At 39.1% G+C, this 22537-nt stretch overlaps 2 protein-coding genes across 2 annotated transcripts in view; one reads left to right on the top strand and one right to left on the bottom strand.

Annotated features, from left to right (window-relative positions):
- LOC145445207 (uncharacterized) overlaps positions 1-20772 on the top strand; it is a 29207-nt gene extending 8435 nt beyond the window's left edge. Inside the window, exons 5-7 of the mRNA XM_080323378.1 lie at positions 11917-11996; positions 12067-12177; positions 20275-20772. Coding sequence (XP_080179504.1) covers positions 11917-11996; positions 12067-12177; positions 20275-20539 — 456 coding nt within the window. The 3' untranslated portion in view covers positions 20540-20772. The remainder of the gene's footprint in view (positions 1-11916; positions 11997-12066; positions 12178-20274) is intronic.
- Positions 1-22537, bottom strand: part of LOC145445218 (protein max-like) — a 101493-nt gene that overhangs the window by 68234 nt on the left and 10722 nt on the right. The window lies entirely within an intron of this gene.

The raw sequence follows: 22537 nt of genomic DNA, 5'->3' as shown, positions 1-22537 counted from the left end.
TTTTTATCACGTAATCAGAGTTATCAGTAACGTTGAGTGAGGTGTTTTCATAGAAAATATAGAGCATGTAATTAATAATCAAACATGTTCAAGTGGGCCCGTTGGTACAATTACTTCGTTATATGTTGTTGTGTGTCCTCCTGTCTGCTTTATAGTCAAACGATATTGAAATCACATAAACGTAGTAAACTAAGAAGCACACGATTCAAAATTTATATTTCTTCAATGGGAAATAATATATTTCTGAGGGATGTTATTTGTCCTGTGAGTTTCAGATTGTCACGAAAGGATAATTCGACACGAGCAATTTAGGCACCTATGGACAATTAGACATATTTATATCGAAATTTACGGTCAAGATAAGGGCAATCCTTATCGGCTAAGGTTTTCTCGCTGACGATTTTTTGGCACACTTCTCAGAGATCCATATTGGCCCGGCTCAAACTTGATATGCCTTTGTGTATCGTGGCGTGGTAATGGCTGACGCCGAAATGCGCATTTCTATGTTCTATAAATTATGGGTATTCTTTCGTGGGGGACGGTTACCAAATAATAACAAATTTGGCAACGTTAAATCGAAAATTTGAAAAGGTGACATAAATTGTTATAAAATGATGTATAATTTATAATCATTCGCGAAATAATTTTAGGCCACTTCGAGCTCGCCCCCCTCAATTGGGGGGTTGGGGTGCGGCAGGTACGGTCCTGGTAAAAGGTCAAAGTCCGGTCAGTCTTTTCGGATTGGGACTTTATACTATTGGAAATATATCGCGCTTCAATAGCGCCCGAGGACCACTCGACTAATAAACGATATAATAATTGTATGTGCTATATTCCAGATAAAATCCAGGTTGTTATAACAACCATCTGGTACGGGCTCATACCATGTGGTTCGAACCAGATGTACGCATCCCGAATTGGGTTTTGTTTTAGTGCTTTGTGTGACTAGTAAATCAATTGGGAATGTGATGGAGATATCTGCTCACATTGAATTTAGTACTGCACCCAGTTATTTATTTTAACATGGATGGGTTTAAAACAAAGCAACTCATATTATATAACGTTCATGTGAGATTGTGGACCACGACACTAAATATTACCCTCCTTTATGACACGATGAAGAAATATTAGGTCGATTTAATTTTGTAGCTCTCAAATACAAGTATATTCAGCTAATCATTTTGTCCACAAAGCTTCAAAGAATATTCCATATACAAGGGTCTCTCACTCTCAACAGTGTGCTGCTGTACGCTGTGCGCCGCAGGATACGATACCTAAGTTCGAACCATTTTTGTTGAAAATAACCATAGCAAACGTGACGGCAGTGTTTTAACGGGGAATTGGCGATCTAAAAGTACGCGTAGTTCATTTTAAATGAATTAAAATAAGTCACTACGTTTATGAAAACATGTGTAGCAAACATCGACGCGGAGCCCGACCAAAAATCTCGAGATTTGACATGTTTTGTCGAATGTTAATTTGATCTGTAAACTCATTTATGATATGCCCTACTATTACACCATATACTGCGAATCCAATTTTCTTCAACGCCCCCATACCGCCTCCTGAGTCCAGCGCCCCCCATATCGTCCCCTGCGCATTTCCGCTCCTTCAAAATCCAAATCTCCCCTAGTGGGCGCTGAAGGAAAGGTTAAGGGGCACTGCATTCTAAAAATGAGGTAATCTCAAATTGAAGGGCAAACCGAAAGAAAAATTTTGGCCGCAGCCGTTTTATTCAGAACGCCACCGTAATGGAGCTGTAATGTATTGAAATTTGCACAGATGCATCACGCTCCAGCAGTCACGCAGAGATCGAGCTTTATATAGTTGTCATTGTCAGTAGGGATGGTGTGAACCTATGAAAGGTTCAGGTTCGTGTGAACGCGAACGTGAACCTCATGACGTCACGTGGCGTCATATTGCTAATTCCAACCATACATTTCAGTGAAGTGATAGCTCATATTGATGTACAAGTAGGCTACATGTATATGTACTAGGGATGGTGTGAACATTAGGTTCACGTTCGCGTTCTGTGTGTGAACCTCGAAAATTAGATGTTCATGTTCACAAACGAACCTTGGTAGGTTCTGCACTGTAAACCTTTTTCATATATTACAATTTTCACTTCATTATGTAAAATCTTTGGTTGAAATTTAGTGCATTTCAACTCTGTGCCACTCTATGCATGGCGCTGGCAGCATAAAATAAATCAACACGAAACGAGCATGCACCTTGAAAATTTCAAAAATTTTACTTGCTCTGTTACAAAAGTTTGCTCGAATTATCTGCTGTGACCTTGAACCGCAATCACACAACACCAAAAGCGAAATACACAACATAGGTAGTCAGCGAATGATGCTTATTCAACCAATCAATGAAATTGATATCGTTGTCTGATGTAAAAAAATCTAGCAGGCGTACGGGGTCAATCTTTATGTCATATGTTTATTGTATCATAAAAACCAAATCCATGCGATTGGGGTGCTGGCTACTGACTGTATATTGTATAACTTGTTAATGGGGTAATATCGGTAGCAAGTATAGAGAGTTAGAGACCCGTTTTACACTCTGCTCAATACCAACGTAGCAATACTGAGATGCCGAATACATTTCAATGTCTGGCCGTAGGCGTATATTCCCTTGAAAGTCCTCGTCGAAGTTGTTGGCAGAGCGACGGAAGATATTGATTTATGGAATTATTATATCATTTGATTGCCCCAGTTGATACATTTGGCGATATTTAAAACGTCAATATGTACTTCAGCATTGTGGCATTATGTGGTCCGAGTCGTCACTAGGTATCGTGTACATTAATAGAGGCTATAATTTCACTTAAATGTAGGGTTGGAACTAGCAAAATGACGTCACGTGCCACCATGAGGTTCACGTTCGCGTTCACACAGAACCTTTCAAAAAGGTTCGCGTTCACGCGAACCTGAACCTTTCAGAGGTTCACACCATCCCTAATATGTACATTGTCCACGATACCTCACGACGACTCGGACTACATAATGCCACAATACTGAAGTACATATTGACGTTTTAAACATCGCCAAATGTAGGCTTACCAATGTTACCATATTTTGGAAATCTAAAAAGAGGACACTTTTTCAGAAATTTGCAACTTGCAAAACCGGAGTAGAATTCTCAAAAACCGGTGAATTTGCGATCGGTTGACTAAAAAAAAAAAAAAAAAAGGTCATCTTTTCGCTCAGAGCTAAAATCACCGTTTTTCACTCCGAAATACCCGCCGGAGCGTCATTTCTGTGCTAATTTGCGGCATATCACTCGCAATTTGCTCTAAATCTGACCTAAATTTTCAAAAAAGAGGACAAAATCTCATAAAAGAGGACAAAAGGGCGTCCTCCGAGGACACTTTCAAAAAAGTCAAAAAAGAGGACAAGTCCTCTTAAAAGAGGACGTATGGTAAGCCTAGCCAAATGTATCAACTGGGATAATCAAATGATATAGTAATCCCATAAAATCACTATCTTCCGTCGATTTGCCAACAATTTCAACGAGGACTTGGAAGGGAATATAAGCTTACGCCTTGACGGTCCAGGCCAGACCGGACAATTAATTCGGTATCTGAGTATTGCTACGTTGATATTAAGTGGATTGTAAAACGGTTTTCTGTACTTGCTACCGATATTACCCATTTGACAAGTTGTACAGCAGTAGCCAACATCCCAATCGCACGGATTTGGTTTTCATGATAGAATAAACATATGAAATCAGGATTGACCCCGTACATCAGCCAACGATATCAATTTCATTGGTTGGTTGAATAAGCATCATTATCTCACTACCTAGAGGTAGGTTATTTCGCTCTTGATGTTGTGTGATTGCGGGTCAAGCTCATAGCAGAGAGTCGCTGAATATTCACTAATGGAAATCTGGATATTTCGAGCAAACTTTTGTAACAAAGCAAGTAAAATTTTTGAGATTGTGAAGGTGCATGCTCGTTTAGTGTTGATTTTTTATGCTGCCCGCGCGATGCATAGAGTGTCCCACAGTTGAAATGCAATAAATTTCAACCAAATATGTTATACTGAAGTGAAAATTGTAATATATGAAAAAGGTTCACAGTGCAGAACCTACCAAGGTTCGTTTGTGAACGTGAACCTCTAAATTTCCGAGGTTCACACATAGAACGCGAACGCGAACCTCACGTTCACCACCATCCCTTGTTGTCAGCCGATGTTATGAAGGAAATAGAATACACTAGGTACGATTTGGACATAAATCTCCTGAGTGGACATCTTCCGTTGAACGCGTTATCTAAACCACTTTGGCGTGTACGACATATTTCCTTCATAACGTCTGCTGACAACTATATAAAGTTCGATCTCTGCGTGACTGCTGGAGCGTGATGCATCTGTGGAAATTCCAATACATTACAGCTTCATTACGGTGGCGTTCTGAAAAAAACGGCTGAGGCCAAAATTTTTCTTTCGTTTTGCCCTTCAATTTGAGACCACATCATTTTTAGAGTGCAGTGCCCCTTTAAGAAGCACTGCGCTAGAGCATTGGTTCTCAGCCTTTTAGCGCGTAACACCTCGAGCTTCTATGACGTCGGACGTAACCAAATGCAGGATTTTTACTTACTGAACTGATTTTTACTTACTGAACTGAACTGACTTACTGAACTTACTGACTTACTGAAAAATCGTTATGTAGAAGTGGAGATAGTCTACAAACATAACCACTTACTTAATTACTTTGAAATCTCTACATGTAGTAAATGTACTTGTATTGAAGCAGAATTGCGCGGCGTTGAATGCCATCCGATATCGTCTATCATACTGATGGAAAATTAAAGTTCAGTACTCGAGTATCAAATTGTATTTACTTGAGTAAACGTGAGGAGTTATAAGTGATTCTATTGAAGTTTCTATGCCGCGAGGTCCTGTTAAAATAGGGTTGCCATACGTCCGGAATTTCCCGGACATGTCCGGAATTTCACTGTTTTTACTGCGTCCGGGAGGAATTTCCAAAATATGCCCAAATGTCCGTAATTTCGCAGGCTTGAAAAAAGCTCATAATTTTTTCGTAAATGAACATAGACAAGATTGTTTTTGGGCGCAGATTTATGAAATTTTTCTTCGCGCTGCGCGCGATTTAGTATCACATGTCTTTGTTTGGATGTCGGGATTATCACCCTCTCAAAAACTGCTATAAAAATATAAAATAGCAATTATTTACAGAAATAAGTCTAATTGTAATCGCAATTACAAGGTAACGGTATATTCATAGAGTCGGTTGAGGCCGTTTGGATGCTTTATTCAAAGATAGTTTGCCTTTATTCTGGGGTTTACGAAGAGGTTGAACGTAATCAGCTTCCAAAATAGGCTGTGAGTATAATCTGGGCAAATTTGCCGACCATTAATTAGTAATCAGCTGGGCAACGCCAAGTTGGAAATGGAGTCGCGACCATAAAAGGTTGGAAACCACCGGATGTGCAGTGTTTATGTAGCTCAGTGGTACAGGCTGATAAATGATCTTATCGGTGCGACATGATCATGACATACAATTGCGCTACTTGCATTTTCGAAGTCATCATCCTCCACCAGCTCGACCGCTAACTCATCATCTGGGCGGAGAGAGGATCAAAATTATATAATAATATATGTTAGAACCAATATTATTGACATAATTCCACAATACGCGAGGGAGATAGCGTAGTGGTGACGATTAGGGCCCACTAACCGGGCCGAAAAGAACTGTGACGTCGTGCACTATAGGCCTGTCTGTTCATTACAACGCATTATTGTGTCTTATCGCATTGTAGGCTACCTTGTGTGTCTTGTGTTCAGATAAAAAAATATCCCAACGATAAATTATTATCATTATCTATATTGCTTATCGATTATCGAAGAGGACTCTTCTGTAATTCATTCGAATCATTTACGACCAGATGCATATAGTAAAAAGCCCCCAGAAGTTGCATCGATTACCGTACGGTGGGCCGATCAGTGTTTATTTGTGCGGGAGTGAGGCGAAAAAATGTGGCTTATGCCGTGGTTACAACTTACAACACATACTTCTGAACCGAATCGTGACCACCTCTAGACGATACACAAATCGTTGCTTGTGTGACGTCATATTGACTGAAATGTGCTCATAACTCATTTATAATCCACTAGTGGGCGCTAAAGAGCGTCCGGAATTTGGGTCACAAAAATATGGTAAAACCACTAACTTGATTATTTCGGCTTCTCTCGCCAAGCACCAAGACGCATCATACATACATACATAGTTATATAGTCTGGTTGGGACTGCCTGTTCTTAGGAAGATGCTAGGCAAAACGCGGTAAAGGTGTTGAATAGCAGCAGTTGCGGGATTACTTGCACCAATTAGTAGGTGCATATTACCGCAAGTTAACTCACGTTGCTGTTACTTTCCTCATTTGTATGTATAGCAGTTTGGAATCCACGAAAAATTGGTTACTGAGCGAAGTATTTTTGTAAATAGCAACAACATACCCATATTCATATTTGTTCCGTATACACCATATTTGTAGAACACGATATTTGAAGGCGGAGAACTAACAAATTTGGTGTCGTAAGGTAGCTAATTTTAAGGGGACTAGCAACCCAAAAAAATCAAAATTTTTGATTTTTTTTCTGGTAAGAAATATTAACATTGTATCTCTGCTGTCATCTCATGGCCATTTTTCACCCAAACAATAACTAAAAACTGCAAAATTTCGATTTTATTTTCCTTTGATAATTGGGGGGGGGGGGGGGAGTTTTTTTTCAAGTTCCAACCTAAAGATCGCATGTTTCGTCCGATGACTCTATAATATATATGGTTTGACAGTTATAAAATATATCTATCTATATTATCTCCAGGTACAAATTTGTTAGATTGTTGTCAGTTGGCATTCTAGCATTCTGGCACTAATTCTTATCATTCCATCGGTAACACTTGTTCATTGACTTTTTACGTTTCAAGTGTTTGGTAGTCGTTTTCTCAATTGTAAAATTTTGTTACGTTGCATCACGGCAAACCAAAAATTTGTTTGAAATATTTGTCGTAAATGCGTCACCCAAGGTTTTTTGCAAAACTGAGATTCAGACCTGTGCTATGCTAAAAGTTTTTAGTCATATAGGTCTACCATGTCAAGAGGTACAGAACGTCACAGTAAACTTACAGCAAATTTATGACAAAAATTGGGATTTTTTTGAATTTTTGAATTTCGAAATCAAATTTCTCCGAGGTGGGTTGCATGTAATCCTTCAAATTTTAGCATAGCACAGCACTGTCCTAGTACTTCCTAAATAAGGCGTTAGATTGGAAAAAGGGCTGCACAATATCGAGATTTTGCATTCCCCGTGTCGGTGCATTTTCTGTCCTTGAAATACAAAAAAATCCACAATCTGCAGGGTAGAACGAAAATCTTTGGTTTTTTGTTTACAGCATAGCGACATCTAGCAACTGTGAAAATTTCATGGTGATGGGGGCAGTCATCCGAAATTTAGGTTTTTGGGTTGCTAGTCCACTTAAACTGCCTATTAATAAATGAGATTTATTTGGCCCACTTAAGTACAGGTTTAAAGAAGAGATTTCCATATAGGTGAATGTGCGAATTTTTTGTCTGAATTCTATCTGCAACTGAAACTGTTAAGTACTAGTAAAAGTAGTCTAAAACCGTAGTCACATTTTACTTGGAGGGACTTGATAGTGAATTACTTGTACATTTTGGAGTACTCAAGTAGGTTTTGCCTGCTTGCAATACACTCAATCAAGTGATTATCTATTCAGACTGCATCTACTTCTACTTCAGAGTTTTCAGGCAAACTCGACCTTCAATACTTACTTTTCTACTCGACCGGAAATCACCACTTCTAGTACTTGAGTAGAAATTTACTGCAACTGAAATGCTGAAATGCGGCCCAGAATGACTTATCGCAATGAAAAATACCTGAAAATATATCGAAGATTTGCGAAGTCTCACTATGCGATATTTGAGTTTTACAAATTACGCTTCGAAAATCGAGGTGAGCCTACATGTTGGATATTATCCAAAACCTCATAAAATTCCATTCCAAGCGCTACGGCTGCAACTGGAGCGAACAAGTATTTCGGATTTTATGAGTGCGAACTTTACTTATGCTAAATTAACATAGGGAGAATAAAAAAAATGCAGAGTCCCATAGTCATCGAGACATAGCTCAAGGTCAAACCACAGTCCAATAACGAGGGATTCGAGTGGAATATTATAGGATCCAAGCCGAAGCATTGTAAAAGTGACGTTCCTTCGTTTATGCGTACAAAATTGCCTTAGTAAAAGTTAGTATTCTAGGTATATTTTTGCTTAATACTGAAACTGTCTTGAAGTTGAAGCAGTCCAATATCATAAACACTTTAGTAGGCCTATTCGGTGCATGTAGGGAAAAACCTACTTGAGTACTCCGAAGAAGTATAAGTATTCTTTACCTACCATTTCTGAACGCTACCACTAAGTATATTGGTAAAGGTAGTCTTCTTTCCACATTTCAAAATTCAGCGTAGAAATATTCGGCGGTTTGAAAAAACTAGTGTTTATTTTACGAAGTCCGCAGTGTAAAAGTCTTTAGTACTTTGGAAAAAGTAGTTTTCTCTAATTTACAAAATTCGGCGTAAATGGGTTCGATGGTCTATCAAGATTAGTATTCATTTTATAAAATCCGTAGTGTAAAAGTCTTCGGTACATTGGAATGAGTAGTTTTCTTTCTACTTCATAAAATTCAAGGTAACAGTGTTCGCTGGTTTATCAAGATTAGTATTCATTTTTATAAAATCCGTTGAGTGAAAGTCTCAAGTACATTGTTTATAATGCACTGGAAGAAGTAGTCTTCTTTCTACTTCACAAAATTCGGTGTGAAATCGTTCGGCGTTTTAGTAAAATTAGTATATACTGTACAAAATCCATAGTGTAAATGTCTTAAGTACATAGGGAAAAGCAGTTTTCTATCGACTGTACAAAATTCGACATAAAAGAGATCGACAGTTTTATATGATTAGCATTAATTTTACAAAATCAACAGTGTAAATGTATTTAATGCGTTGGAAAAAGTAGTTTCTTTCTACTTTACACAATACGTGGTAAAAGTGTTCGGTGGTTTAAATACGATTAGTATTCATTTTACAAAATCCATAATGTCATACGACATTTTTGTTTACAATTTCTTTGACCGTGGTGCAAAAGGCCGTCACGCGATACGCGCCACATCTTTTTGTTTAATAAACAACAACAACAAAATCCATTGTGTAAAGGTCTTTGGCTCATTGGAAAACAGTAGTTGTCTTTCTACTCTATAAAATCCGACGTAAAAGTGTTTGGCGGATTAGTAAAATTAGTCTATACAATACCAATTCCATGAAGAAAAAGTCTTTAGTACATCGGAAAAGAGTAGTTTTCTATCTACTCTACAAAATCCGATGTAAAAGTGTTCGGCTGTTCGGTCAAATTAGTATATCTATATACTGTACGAAATCCATGGCATAAAAGTCTTTAGTACACCGGAAAAGTAGTTATCCTCTACTGTACAATATTCAGTGTAAAAGTGTTCCTTAGTATAAGCGTAACATGAAGTAGTTTTCTATGCACAAAATTCGGTGTAGAAGTCTAGTAGAAGGTTAAGAGTTTAGTAGAAGGTGTTTTCTATCTATTTTGCGAAAGTAAGTGTGAACGTGCTCATTAGTTTATTAAAAGTAATACTTATTTTACAAAATCGATAGTCTGAAAGTTTTTAGTAATTGGGAAAATTGGTTTTCTAACTACTCTACAAAAGTCAGTGTAAAGCGTTCAGTGGTTTACGAAGAGTAGTTTTATTTTACAAAATCCATGCTGTAAAAGTGGAGAAGGTAGAATCGCGTACAAGCGACTTATTTGTTTCTCTCGTCATAATCTTGTGGGTCGCGTACATGCGATGAATGTGTTTGTATCATTGTATTCCTGAAAATCGCGCACCAGCGGATAGTTCGTTTCAATTGTTATATTGTTGAGAATCGCATACATGCCTCTAATTTGTTCCTATCGTTTTATCCTTACGATTTGCGTATATGCGACAAATTTGTCTACGACTCTGGAAACGCGTACATGCGACTGATATGTTTCTTCAATCGTTACGAGCTTGGGAATCGCTTGTCTGTGTAGCTCAGGGATTAATTATGAAGTCGCATTCATTTAAACGCTCAAATTCATAACTTTGAATAATTAATTAGTGATGATGCATTTATCTAAGCTCTAATTTGAACGCCTAAAATAAATCGTATTCTTGAATCATTAATTAGTGATGATGCATTTATCCAAGCACCTAGTCTTCCCGAACATACATAGTATAGTTGATCTCGCAAAATTTATACAGAAATTTAACGTTACAACTTCCTTATTTCTCGGAAGCGTAGTCATTAATATTATCAAGTCGCATTCGCGTAATTTAAAAGTGAGATTTGTTCGGTAGGCTATTCATATTCTCAAGACACCTTAGTATGCGAAGTCGTAGCGATAGTCTAGTAGCGATAGTCTGCCAGTAAAACTGCACTCAAGCCACGGCAGAAACTACAGCATAAAGTACTCCGTATCATAGCTAGGGCCCCAAAGGGACCTGGCTGCCCATCCAATAAGTCGCTGCTGAAGAGATTCGGCGTCCTAAACATAGAAGATATGCGGAAACTAGAAATCGCCAAGTTTATGTATCAGTTTCACTGCGGTCGTTGCCCCGAATACTTCAATGACTTCTTTACCTCTGAATCAAAAGCGCACAAGTACAACATACGCGCGTCCACGTCGTCCAAATATCATATGATCGACCAAAAAGATCATCGCTCTATCAAATATGCTAGACCTGATGTGTGGAACAGTACCCCGCCGGCCATCCGGCAGTCGACGAGCATGTCCACATTCAAGTCGAAATACAAGCAATTACTACTAAATAAATACAGTCCATCCTCAAGATTACCGGACCACGACTGACCTATCGATCTCGCTTCCCCTGACATGCCGCCCTATTTCTTGTCGCTTCCTTTTTCTATACTATCTTCTTTACTTTCATTCAGTGTGCATGCCTCCTCTTTACATCGCCTAGGCCAAGGTGGGTGTCCGATTCCATAGACAACTCCTAGTCGCTTCGACATCTTCCTTTCTTTTCATTGTATCGCATTTTTTGTGGTGTATTGAACTGATAAAATTGCTAATAAACCAATGATGATGATGATGATGGCGAATGCCGTGAAATTATATCCAAATCTAATCCAGCAAAAGTCACTTGTAATACGAAAAAGTAGATGTGGCATGAGGTGTGATGCGAGTGTGACAGTTAGGATGACGTGGCGATGTCCGATTGGGCGCACCAACTTGACTAACCCTCACTACTCATCTCAGAAGAAAACTGGTGATTTTGAAAACTTTTCGACCGATGGTACCGTGTTGACTAAAAAAGTCGTCACTTTGATTCGACTCCCGCTTTACCCGCATTTTAAATTTTTTCTAGAAAAAGAGGACATTTAGGCGTCCTTCTAATACACTTTCAAATTATTGAAAAAAGAGGACAATTCCTCTTAAAAGGGGACGAATGGTAACCCTACATATATGGGCTATTGTAGGCAGATGTCGCCAAACTAGTCAGTAGGCTATTGCTACTCACGCAGAAGTAGAAGTCATGTCGTAAAGTAGTAGTAGTAGTCTGAAAACATAAATAGGCCTACTGGACTATTATATTGCAAAGGCAAAATCTACTTGATTACTGCGAAAAAGTGGAAATACTTCGTTACTGACCTTATCTATTAGTGGCTTAGTCCCACTAGTGCATACGTACTTGAACGAAACTGTACTGTCTGTGAGAGGTTGCGAAGAACAGTGCCAGCAGATTTTACTCAGATGTCAGGCCCCTCTGTTTATAAATTACCAAGTTACCTCTATAAAACAGATAACCGATTCAAGAACCGGTGCAGTCGTTTTCTATTTTGCGAAAATCACTAGCGAAAGCATGCCTGATCCCAATATGAGGTATGTGGCTCAATAAGTTGACATTGAAATTATGCAATGCCGTGTAATTTGACTGTCTTTCGTTTTGCAGGAATCCTGACCAGCTGCACATATTGTGGCACAGTGAGCCTCCTCCTCATCTCTGCAGAAGCCCGCGGGCCATGAATTCTACTTACCAGTTCAATGCTACAATGTCGTACAGGCGAGTCTTTGAAGCTATATTATCATCATTCAACTCATTACGTGATTGTAAATTGAATCATTAGGGACGTTGTCATTACACTCGTTATCATCATCCGTTTCTTCCAATTTTATTCTGTTCATAATTACCGACAATACTGTTAGTCTCCCTGTACAAATATGGACGCCCAAACAATTTCCAGTGCCGTTCTTCGTTTTCAGTGATTTTATTTCGAAGTGGACACAGGAAAAAAAATAATTGCACAAGCTTTTAAGATGCTAATATTATGATGCTTAAGCGAAATGGTGAGTGTAGGGTTTGACGTATAACATATATCATGCAATAAACCAAGTTATCATTAGTAATATTCAATTTTTCCTTCAAGTAGGCTTATTAACAAGTATATTGCCCACATTTATCATTTATGTACAGACACAGTGGTTTTTGACTGGTTTTCCCGCGAGGCAATGGCTCATACTAAACTCACATGGTTTGTAGGGCTGGGGATAATGATTCGAGCACTTGAATCGGAATTGAGTATTGACTCAGGGTTGTAACCAAGTCACATGGTTCCGAGTCACGAGTCAATCATACTTTTGTGGTTTTGACTCGAGTCGAGTCGAGTCATTTTCAATTCATCACAGACTCGAGTCCGAGTCCAAGTCACCGTTTAAAGGGTCAAGTCCGAGTCATGGTGTTATGACTCGAGTCGAGTCCAAGTCACAGTATTGAAGTCATGTTCAACTCATGTTTTCAATCCTGCCTGGGTGATATCGAATTCCCTGTTTGCGAAACATGCTCATTTTGTCCCTATCAGAGTCTTCGCACGTGTTTATTTAGGCAGATAACGGATAGGTCCTGGCCTCATTTACCGATGCTAAAGATAACTTTACTAATCTTTGAACTTAAAATCAAATATCTCTCTTGTCAGTCTGATACATCACCAATACAAGCATTCAGTTTTTATTATGAACACACAGCTCAAGAATAGCTGATAGAGAACCAACGAATTCACGTCTACATACTATCTGATAGAGAACCAACAAATTCACGTCAAGATACTAGTTGATAGAGAATCAATAGATGCATGTTTATGTAGAGGTATTTACAACAGGCCAGCATGCTGTAAAAGCGTGCATGCAACTATGTGCATTGTGCAGTGACAACAGAACAGATACCTTTTGATTATACTAAAGGTTTTTCCAATTGCATTACAGACTACATCGCAGTTACAGCATTGGAGAAATAATTGTACAATGGGGCTGTTCAAAAACATTTTTTCAAATTTTCCGGCTACTTCTTAAAATTGCTAGATTGCCTAAAAAAAAAATCAAATTTGGCTCAATTCCAACCAGTAGAAAGCAATGCTATGAAAGAAAATTTTAGACTAATTACAAATAGAGATTTCCGAATTTTACCGGCTATCTCATGATATTGTTACATTGTGTAAAAATATGATTCATAGCAAATTTGACTCAATTCCAACTAGAAAAAGTGAAGTTATTAGAGTAGAATGTTTTGGATATGAAAAAATAGTCGGCTTACTACTATGTAATTATATTATATGAAAGAATTTCTCACTAAAATACACCATTTATTTTCAAATCCAAAATATTTTCCTCTCACATCATTGATTCCACTTTTTTCAAATTAAGCCAGATTCAGTGTTCCTTTCATGCAACTTAGCAATTTTATCATGTAACCACCCAGTAAAATAAAAAAGAAGTTATTTTAGAACAGCCATATTGTACAAACATCACACAACATTAGCCATTCATTATTACCCACGTGTACAATGCACATACCTAACAAAACGTCAAATGGACGAGGGGCATTGTGTGTTTTCACAGACAGCAGATCAAATCAATGAGTTACACCTCAAAAATACTAATGTGGAAAGGAGATCCTCAAATATGTTAAAGCGGCATGGCCGTAGAATGAATCCACATCTACTGAATACACGTTCCACTAGTGCACTAGATGCAGGAATTGACAAGCATTTTTGAACCACACTGAAGAGCATTGAATACTCATTCTTTCTAGTCGCCCAAAAATGCAAAGAATCATCGCCTTCAAATCTACACATGAGCTTATCAGTCTCTTCACCATCTGAGTCATTTCATTGGCTCTAATTGAACTTTGATTCAATTGTTTGCTTGCATAATTGAAAAGTCTTGAGTACTTTAATTGCGGAGGATCTATTACCTCTTCATCACTGGACGATTTTGTAAAATGCATTGCTACTATGTATCATTTTCTGTTGTTTTTACGGCGGCATATCTGATATCAGACAAGTGCAACGAAAGCAGTGGTGACAAATAGCGATGTCGGCAGAATTCGTCGGATGCGTTGATCTAGCCATTTTGATTCGCAAATTTCCTCATCTTCAAGTCATATAAAATAAGCCGAGTCAATGACTTGGGTCGAGTCATGCGTAATGACTCGAGTACAAGTCGAGTCAATCCAAATATTGACTCGAGTCGAGTCGAGTCATTTTCCCATTTCAAGAAAATGACTCGAGTCAAGTCGAGTCATAAAAAAATCGTGACTCGAGTCTGACTCGAGTCGAGTCATGACTCGAGTCATTACAACCCTGAGTATTGTTATTATTGTATATTTGTCTTGTAGCATTATTGAGCAAACCCGTTTTGGCCATTATCAACAACTCACCTTGCCAACAAAATATTTAAAAAAATTAAATGAATGCAGTTACTGTTTGTGTAGTGTCAACTGCAAATATAGACGTGCCAAAAAATATGAAAATTTCAACATCGCCTTAGGGACCAGACAGTTTTCAAAATCCGCAACTTGAAATACCCGCAAAAACACCTAATTTATAGAGATCAGCATTTCGGCGTCGGCCGTTAGCGCGTCATGACACACCCAGACGTTGACAATGACGTTGCGGCTAACATGTGACTCTGCGAAGAAGCTCAACTGCGAGGAAACCTTGACCAAAAGTACCGCCACATGTTGGCCGAAACCGATATATATATATATATATATGTCGATTTCATCAAGTCGCAACTGTTTGGATAGCAGCGATCAGGACAATAAGCTTTGTAGTATCCCAAATACCTTTTAATGTCTTAATATAAAAACCTGGATTAAAGAGAATTCAAAATGTATCATGTTTAACATTATTTCGAATTATGAGGGAAAATAAATATATCTTTTCATCTTGTTAATTACACGTTCTTTTCTCATTATCTAATATCAGCACATCCACTGAGAAGAATTTATTAACAATGTAATTCGCTGCTTTTAATTTATAAATAAAATTAACACGCAGTAGAATATAGCTAAACAGTTGGCTCGGCACGCCAACGTATTTTCTATTACTCATGTGACCCGCGGAGAAAAATAATTGCCCACCCCTGATCTAACTAGATCTGTGGAATCACTCCGGTAGGCTATTCGATTTTACCCCACCCCCTCGATGACATGTGTTTTTCAGTTATTGAGCACGTGTACAACTGCGGAGCTGGAACAAGAATTAGGCTACTCACTTCCCGAAATTGTACAGTAGCCTACAGTGCCTTTTCGATTTCGACACTCAGTGCGCTGCAGGATACAATACCTTGTTCAAAACATTTTGTGGAAAATAACCCGAGCTATCAGTATAAGTATCAGTATATTAATATTTTCATCATTTCAAAAACGGCACAAACTGCGATACAATGAAAAGATAGGAAGGTGTCGAAACGATCTGGAGTAGCTAGCGTGACGGCAGTATTAGAACGGGGAATTGGCAATCCAAAAGTACGCCTCATTCATTTACAAAACATGAATTAAAATGAATCATAGAAACATGATGGTCGGTGGATATTTCGCGATGAGCGTAACGAAAAACGTTGTGATTTGACACAGACTTTGTCGAATGTTAGTTTATAATGAGAACTCAGGTATATATAGAACTATCTTTTTCCTATATAATCCTTAACACCATCTAATGCGTTGCCATTTTTCTTCAGCGCCCCCATACCGCCCCCTGAGCCTAGCGCCCCCCATCTCGCCCCCTGAGCGTTTCCGCCCCTTTCAAAATCCAAATCGCCTCTTGGGAGGCGCTGGAGACAAGGTTAAGAACCCCTGCTCTAGATCTAGGTCATTTCTGATGATATAAAAGATTTTTCGTAAGTTTCGCATTCTACATATAAGTGGTGTAGAGTGTCTTTGTCGTTCGTGCAAAGGTTGCATTTATTTTTGATCTTCTTGTTTTTGGTGTTTTCCCATCCGGCTGCCGTTGTTCTTGATCCTGTAAAATAACTCTTGGTATATTACTTCTGTAGGATACGACTCTCTGGTTGTTGTTGATGAGTTCATTGATGTTGTTCTGGTAGAGCCATATTCTTTTCCAATTCTTCATTTCTTCTCCCATTGTTGCTGTCTGCTTGAGGAGTATCACATATAGGCCTACCTCTTTCTGGGTAAGCTCGTGTGCGTCGCCGTTTTCCCTCAGTATCGAGGTATATGTTTCTCTTTCTTTTCCCAGTTTTCCGTTGATTTGTGTCTGTGAGGACAGTTGTTATTGTACAAGTTTGCAATTATATTTCTCACCTTTGTCGAGAGGTTGTATATGGCCTCTGAGTGCAAGATCTCCTTAGGTTCATCGAGCTGGGATATAATTCCTGCATCCTTATGGTTCTCCTCGTTTTTACTGCTGTGTTAAAGTCTGGCATTCCAATGCCCCCTTCTTTCTTGGTCTTTTCAGGGCGTTTCTGCTCTTTTGCTCGAGTTTCTCTGGGCTCCAGAGTATATCGAATAAGAGTTATTCCATATTCTTCCAATATTCTTTCCGAATCTGCTTATTGGAATAGGTATATGTTATTTTGGTTATTACAAAAGCTTTTATGGCCGTGACTTTTCCCATCCATGACAGTTTTTTTTAAATTTGATAAGTTAGCCGTTGTTCGAAGTCCTTGTTCTTCATGATGCATGCCTATAGGATTTTCGCACTCGATCTTAGTATATACGCATATATGACGAGCTTTGTAGGATATATCATGATCTTCGGTTTAGTCACTAAACTTTAGTGCTAGGATTTCTTCTTTGCTCTGTTTATTTCTCGCCCTGTCACCTTATATAGTTTGACGTATTCTACTAGTATTTCACGTATTGAGTCGGTCGAGCTATATAGGGTTACGTCATCAGCGAATTGGTCCAGCTTATGAGTTATGCTCCCGATTCTTATTCCCTTGATTTTCTCGTTTATATCTATTCTGTTGGCTAGAGGGTCTGCGCTTATGGCATACAAGGTCATGCTGCTCATGCCCAAACAACTTCCAGTGCCGTCCTTCGTGCTATCACTTTTTATCACTGAGGGCTAGCTCTGCTCACCACAGGAGGGCTAGCTCTCGTATGTGTGCAATCGCTATATAATTTTTCCTGCGGGCGGGCATTTGTCTTGTGGGGTTCAGATTTCCAGGACATGAACATTCGGCGCCAGCCATTTAGCGCCTACGGACAACATATGTATGTATATCGAGGTTTTCGGTCAGCATAAAGGCAATCTTTTTCGGCCAAGGTTTTCTCGCTGCCGATCGTTCTAGTACACTTTCCGGAGTCGCATGTTACATGGCCTAAAACTTCACATGTCTTGGTGCGGCGTGGCGCGGTAATGGCCGACGCCGAAATGCCCATTTCTATAAATCATGCATATTTTTTTATTGGGAAAGGGTACCCAACAATTAAGATATCTGGCAACATTAAATCGCGCATAGCGCGAAAACTTTTTTGAAAAAGTTGCATAAATTTTCCAAACAATACTCTTTAATCTATGTTAATTTACGAAATAATTTGGGCCTCTTCGAGCTCTCCCCCATTGGGGGGTTTGGGGTGCAGTAGTTACTGTCCTGATGGTAGAAATAATTAAAATTTGTTGTAGTACGACAACGAAAGATACTTTCCTACTTTCTCGGGTAGAAAGTGTCTGTCCTTGTCAAGTAGCGTGCCTAGAATGGAGAAAGAACGTTCAACAGCAGCAGTTGTTGACTGACAACACTGACGTTGTGCGTACGCTGCTGGTGCCACACCGTCCGTGTTGATTCATTCACACAATGTTGTCTACAATCTCTATACATCACAATTTTCCATCATGCGACTCCTGAGTTAAGAACCATGCAATTCCCAAGCAGTCTTGCTTCAGTTAGGATATTGCGGTACGTTGACCTTTACACCGGGTCGACCTATTACTTTTCATTCAGTGAGCACTGTGCAGTGTGCATGCCCCTTCTTTTACATCGCCCAAGACAGGCGGGTGTCTGATTTCGAAGACTACTCCAAGTCCCTTCGATACCTTCCTATCTTTCATTGTATCGCAGTCTTGTGATGTATTGAAATGATGAAAATTGTAGCAATGAATTGAATGGAATTGACCGTTTTCAATGAGCATACAATCGGTCGTCTACAACGGTAGGCTTATAAAGTAGGCTACAAGCTTTAAAATGCCAAATGATAAGTTCACCGACAGTGCAAAATCTACGATACAAACGAAATGCAGGGGTCAGAAAAACTTTGACTTTGTAAACAATTTTGACAATTTTTTGACGTAACGCTACAATTTTGACAACATTTTGATTTATTTTGACATGTCAAAAAAATCGCCCTAGTTAGTAGTCATTTTGCGTTATTACTCGTGAAGATGCATCTTGCAATTTCTCCAACCTAGGATAAAGTGCCAAAAGCATTGGAATCCTCGACCAAGTATAGTTTTTGGAACTACTTGCTAGATTAATTCGTAGACCTTCCATTGTTTAGATCTGCTTCTACTTGTAATTGAGTGGAAATTCCAATAATGTGTCCTTCTACTGGAGTAGAAATGCTGACTACCTCTGAAGCTGCACTGTACTTCAGAAGCTTCTTGATGATAAGTAACTTGTTGCGACCCTAATCTCAAGATAAATACATGTAATATGAAGTGCATTTCCCTGATATGATCCCTTTCTCTTTTCGTGAGCCGGGATGACTCAGTCACTGAGCCGCTATCTTTTATCAACATCTATCAACTATAAATTGAACTCATGTTAATTACATAGAATTGTATTTACGTTAGAAATTTTCGCCCCCTATAATCGTTTCTTCGTTTTATTCGACCCATGCTCCTTACAATATCCAACAGGAGGCAATAACGCCCATTCGGGAATCACTGGTCTAGAGTAACGTTTTACTCCGTATCTGATGTATGTGTCTGCCTGTCTGTGGGTCATAAATATTTGAGTATTCTTTCAGACGTTACGCCGACTTCTACGTCAACAAACGCGTCGGCAACATGAAAATAGTTCAAGATATGAATATTTCTGAGGCGGATATCATAATGTCGAAGACCAATACAGCGATTTCCGTCATTTCGAATTGCCGCTCAAACCTCGGAGCTGTCAATAGGCTCAAAATCGTTCGACGAATGCAAGGTCTAGGCTTGCCTATAAGGGGATTCGGAAGATGTTTCGAGGATGTATCTTCTATAGACAGGAACCAAAGTATAGTGAAAACGAGTCGGGATTACAAGTTTTTTATGTCATTCGAAAATTCATATCATTGTCGGGATTACATAACGGAAAAGGTTTTTCTAAATGCAATCATGTCCCTGTCGGTTCCTGTCGTGTGGGGAGCTACCAAGGAGGACTATACCACTTATTTACCTGAGGGGTCGTATATATTCGCTGAGGATTTTGACACTATCGAATCACTGGTGAACTACTTGAAGTACTTGGACAAAAACGACACAGCATACCTGAAATATTTCGAGTGGGTACACATTGCATTTACTAGTGTAGAAGAGTTATTGCCAGCTGGTGTTTCGCGGAACACTTGTACTCGGCGACTGATCGGCAGGTTTTTTGCCAGAAGTTTGTAATTTGTAATTTCGACTATTTCGCGTAACTAAAGAATTGGCACACGTACGTAAATGGCCTCTATCTGTATAAAATGATGCCCTGCACTCACCACCGAGATCGCTAGAATCTTGATTATGATTTTTTCGTTTATTGTTAAGTATATGTCAGCTATATGCAGACCAGATTCTTGAAATGGCCCCTATAAGGGAACTATCTATCAGTTTTTAAGAAAGAGCTTTAGACGTGTGTTTTATAGAATACCAGTAAGCAAAAACTTTACTTTTAGGTGGCATAGGAAACCGCTTCCGCCGATAAGTACACCTATAACCCCAAGGAATTGCCAAATTTGTCGAGCTATGCACGGGATAAACTACGACGATCGACTAAGGAGCGATTACGACCCACTACATCCAAGATTTCCCACATTTACTGACGGGATCGCCAAGCGAACGGCGCCACTGATAAATGCATTCGTACGAGATCGTGAGAACAAGGAATGCACCGAAAGTGACCCGGAAAAATGCGAACTGTGCAACAAGTGGAAGCTCTAGATCGCACTTCTCTTGATGGTGGCTGACCTTGACCATAATGACCAGACCATTTATGCACCACGATTATAAGAGTGTGTGTAAGAATATTCGCATATCGACTCGCAAACAAACTGAATCGCGATACGGTCACGGCACTCACGGATGTCGATTTTAGATCTTACAAATATATGTTTCATATTTCGAAGTCGTTGCCTTTGTGCAATGGAAAAGATAAAGAACTCGCGTCGCATCAATTTGCGTGCCACATGAAATGATCTCGCGAGCCTTAATTAGTACGCAGGCCAGGTGCTGTCGATACCATGTATATAACGTCAATTTTGCTTATGAATAACAATGTGAATTACAGACAGTCATTAGGACATCCTAGAACTTGCATTGGCGATAGGTGAACTTCTCTGCTATATGACCACAAGTTGGAAATTAAGCTACTTTCCAGTACACGGCCGACATGGGCATGTCAAGGGAATTGTGCAGTTTTCGTCATTACATCACACGTACTATATTCCGACGTCACATTTACATTACAATGCCCCGAGTCAAGATTTTGAGGGAGCCTGTAGAACGCATCCTTCTCTGTTGATTGAACCGAAGTATGGTTGGACACCTCATTTGATAAATAAATGAAGGTCCTCTTAGCGTCCGTCTTGTACATTATAGTTTCCATTTTTTTGTGTATAATTCCAACTTTCTGCTCATTTTCACTGCACTCTCGAGATTCCGTATCGACTATAAGCGTCCCAGACATGACGCGTTTCTCGTGGATATGCCATCCGTGAACGTTCATATTTTTGGATTTTGCAGATTGTAATCCAACCTGTGTCGATTGTCACAGATGATACCATGGACGCTACGGACGGTATTTGGCAAAATATGACGGCATGTAGGCGCTTATGTACGGAAGCTCTTTGTTGTACCAACTGAAAATGTTGAAAATGTTTTAGAATCCTTGATTGGTGGATAATCCGACAATTATCAACGAAAAAGTCAAATAACTCCGCTTCTACTAGTTGGAATTGAGTCAAATTTGTTTGCATCGTCTTTAAAGACAGCTCAACAATTTCATGGCGATGACGGAAAAATTTGAATTTTAAAAAAAATTTTCTAATAAATTAAAATTTTTAATTGGATCTGCGGAGTCCCTACTTGTTAGAATTGAACCAAATTTGGTGTGAAGCGATTTTTAGGGTAACCTGACAATTTAATCAGTGAATGGCTGGAATCCGGAAAAAAAAAGTTATTTTTGAACAGTCCTACTCTCCATAGGGTTACCATATTTTGGAATCGGAAAAGGAGGACACTTTTACCAAATCAGATAAGGTAGTTGTCCGTAATTGAAAAAAAGGTCATCGTTTTTGTTGGACTTCCGAATGACCCGCTCCTAATTCATGTAATTTATGCCGAGTTTCAGCTGATTCTGTCCATTAATTAGCTTTAAAATCTGTAGAGGACTAATTGCCCAAATGGGGGATATTTAGGCGTCCTCGGACGACATTTTCAAATTCCCGAAAAAGGAGGACGTATGGTAACCGTAGATAAGACAGTTACACTGATTAAAACGCAATGATCAATAAGGCTTGGTGATGTCACAAATGTTTCATGACGCGATTATACACCACGTACATTGTACATGCATAAATGATTTTACAAGATTCCCGAATTCATCTCAGTGTATAGAAAAGCGCTTGGTTTCAGGGCTGTGGAGCTGAAGCCGGAACCGGAGCCGCAGCTCCGGAGCCGTGCATTTTAAGTGGAGCCGGAGTTCTTCATAAAATTCAAGTGGAGCCGGAGCCGGAGCTGGAGCACTTCAGCAAATTAGTTTTCTACGGGACTCCGAGAGGGTATTCATCTTAATCAGGTTTTAGTTGATGGTAGATTACAGAAGCGGTCAGTAATGAAGTACTTCTACTGATACGTTATCGTAGTACTCAAATTGTTTTCCTGTGCTTGCAGTACTTCACAAAATCACAAAATTTTCATCGTGCTTCGCTCGTAATTGAC

This window comes from Botryllus schlosseri, chromosome 8, assembly GCF_051294905.1.
Source record: "Botryllus schlosseri isolate E-star chromosome 8, Bs_hap1, whole genome shotgun sequence".
In the NCBI taxonomy this organism is placed as follows: domain Eukaryota; kingdom Metazoa; phylum Chordata; class Ascidiacea; order Stolidobranchia; family Styelidae; genus Botryllus; species Botryllus schlosseri.
Note: the sequence above shows the minus strand (reverse complement) of the source record. Positions and strands in the feature narration are given on the sequence as shown.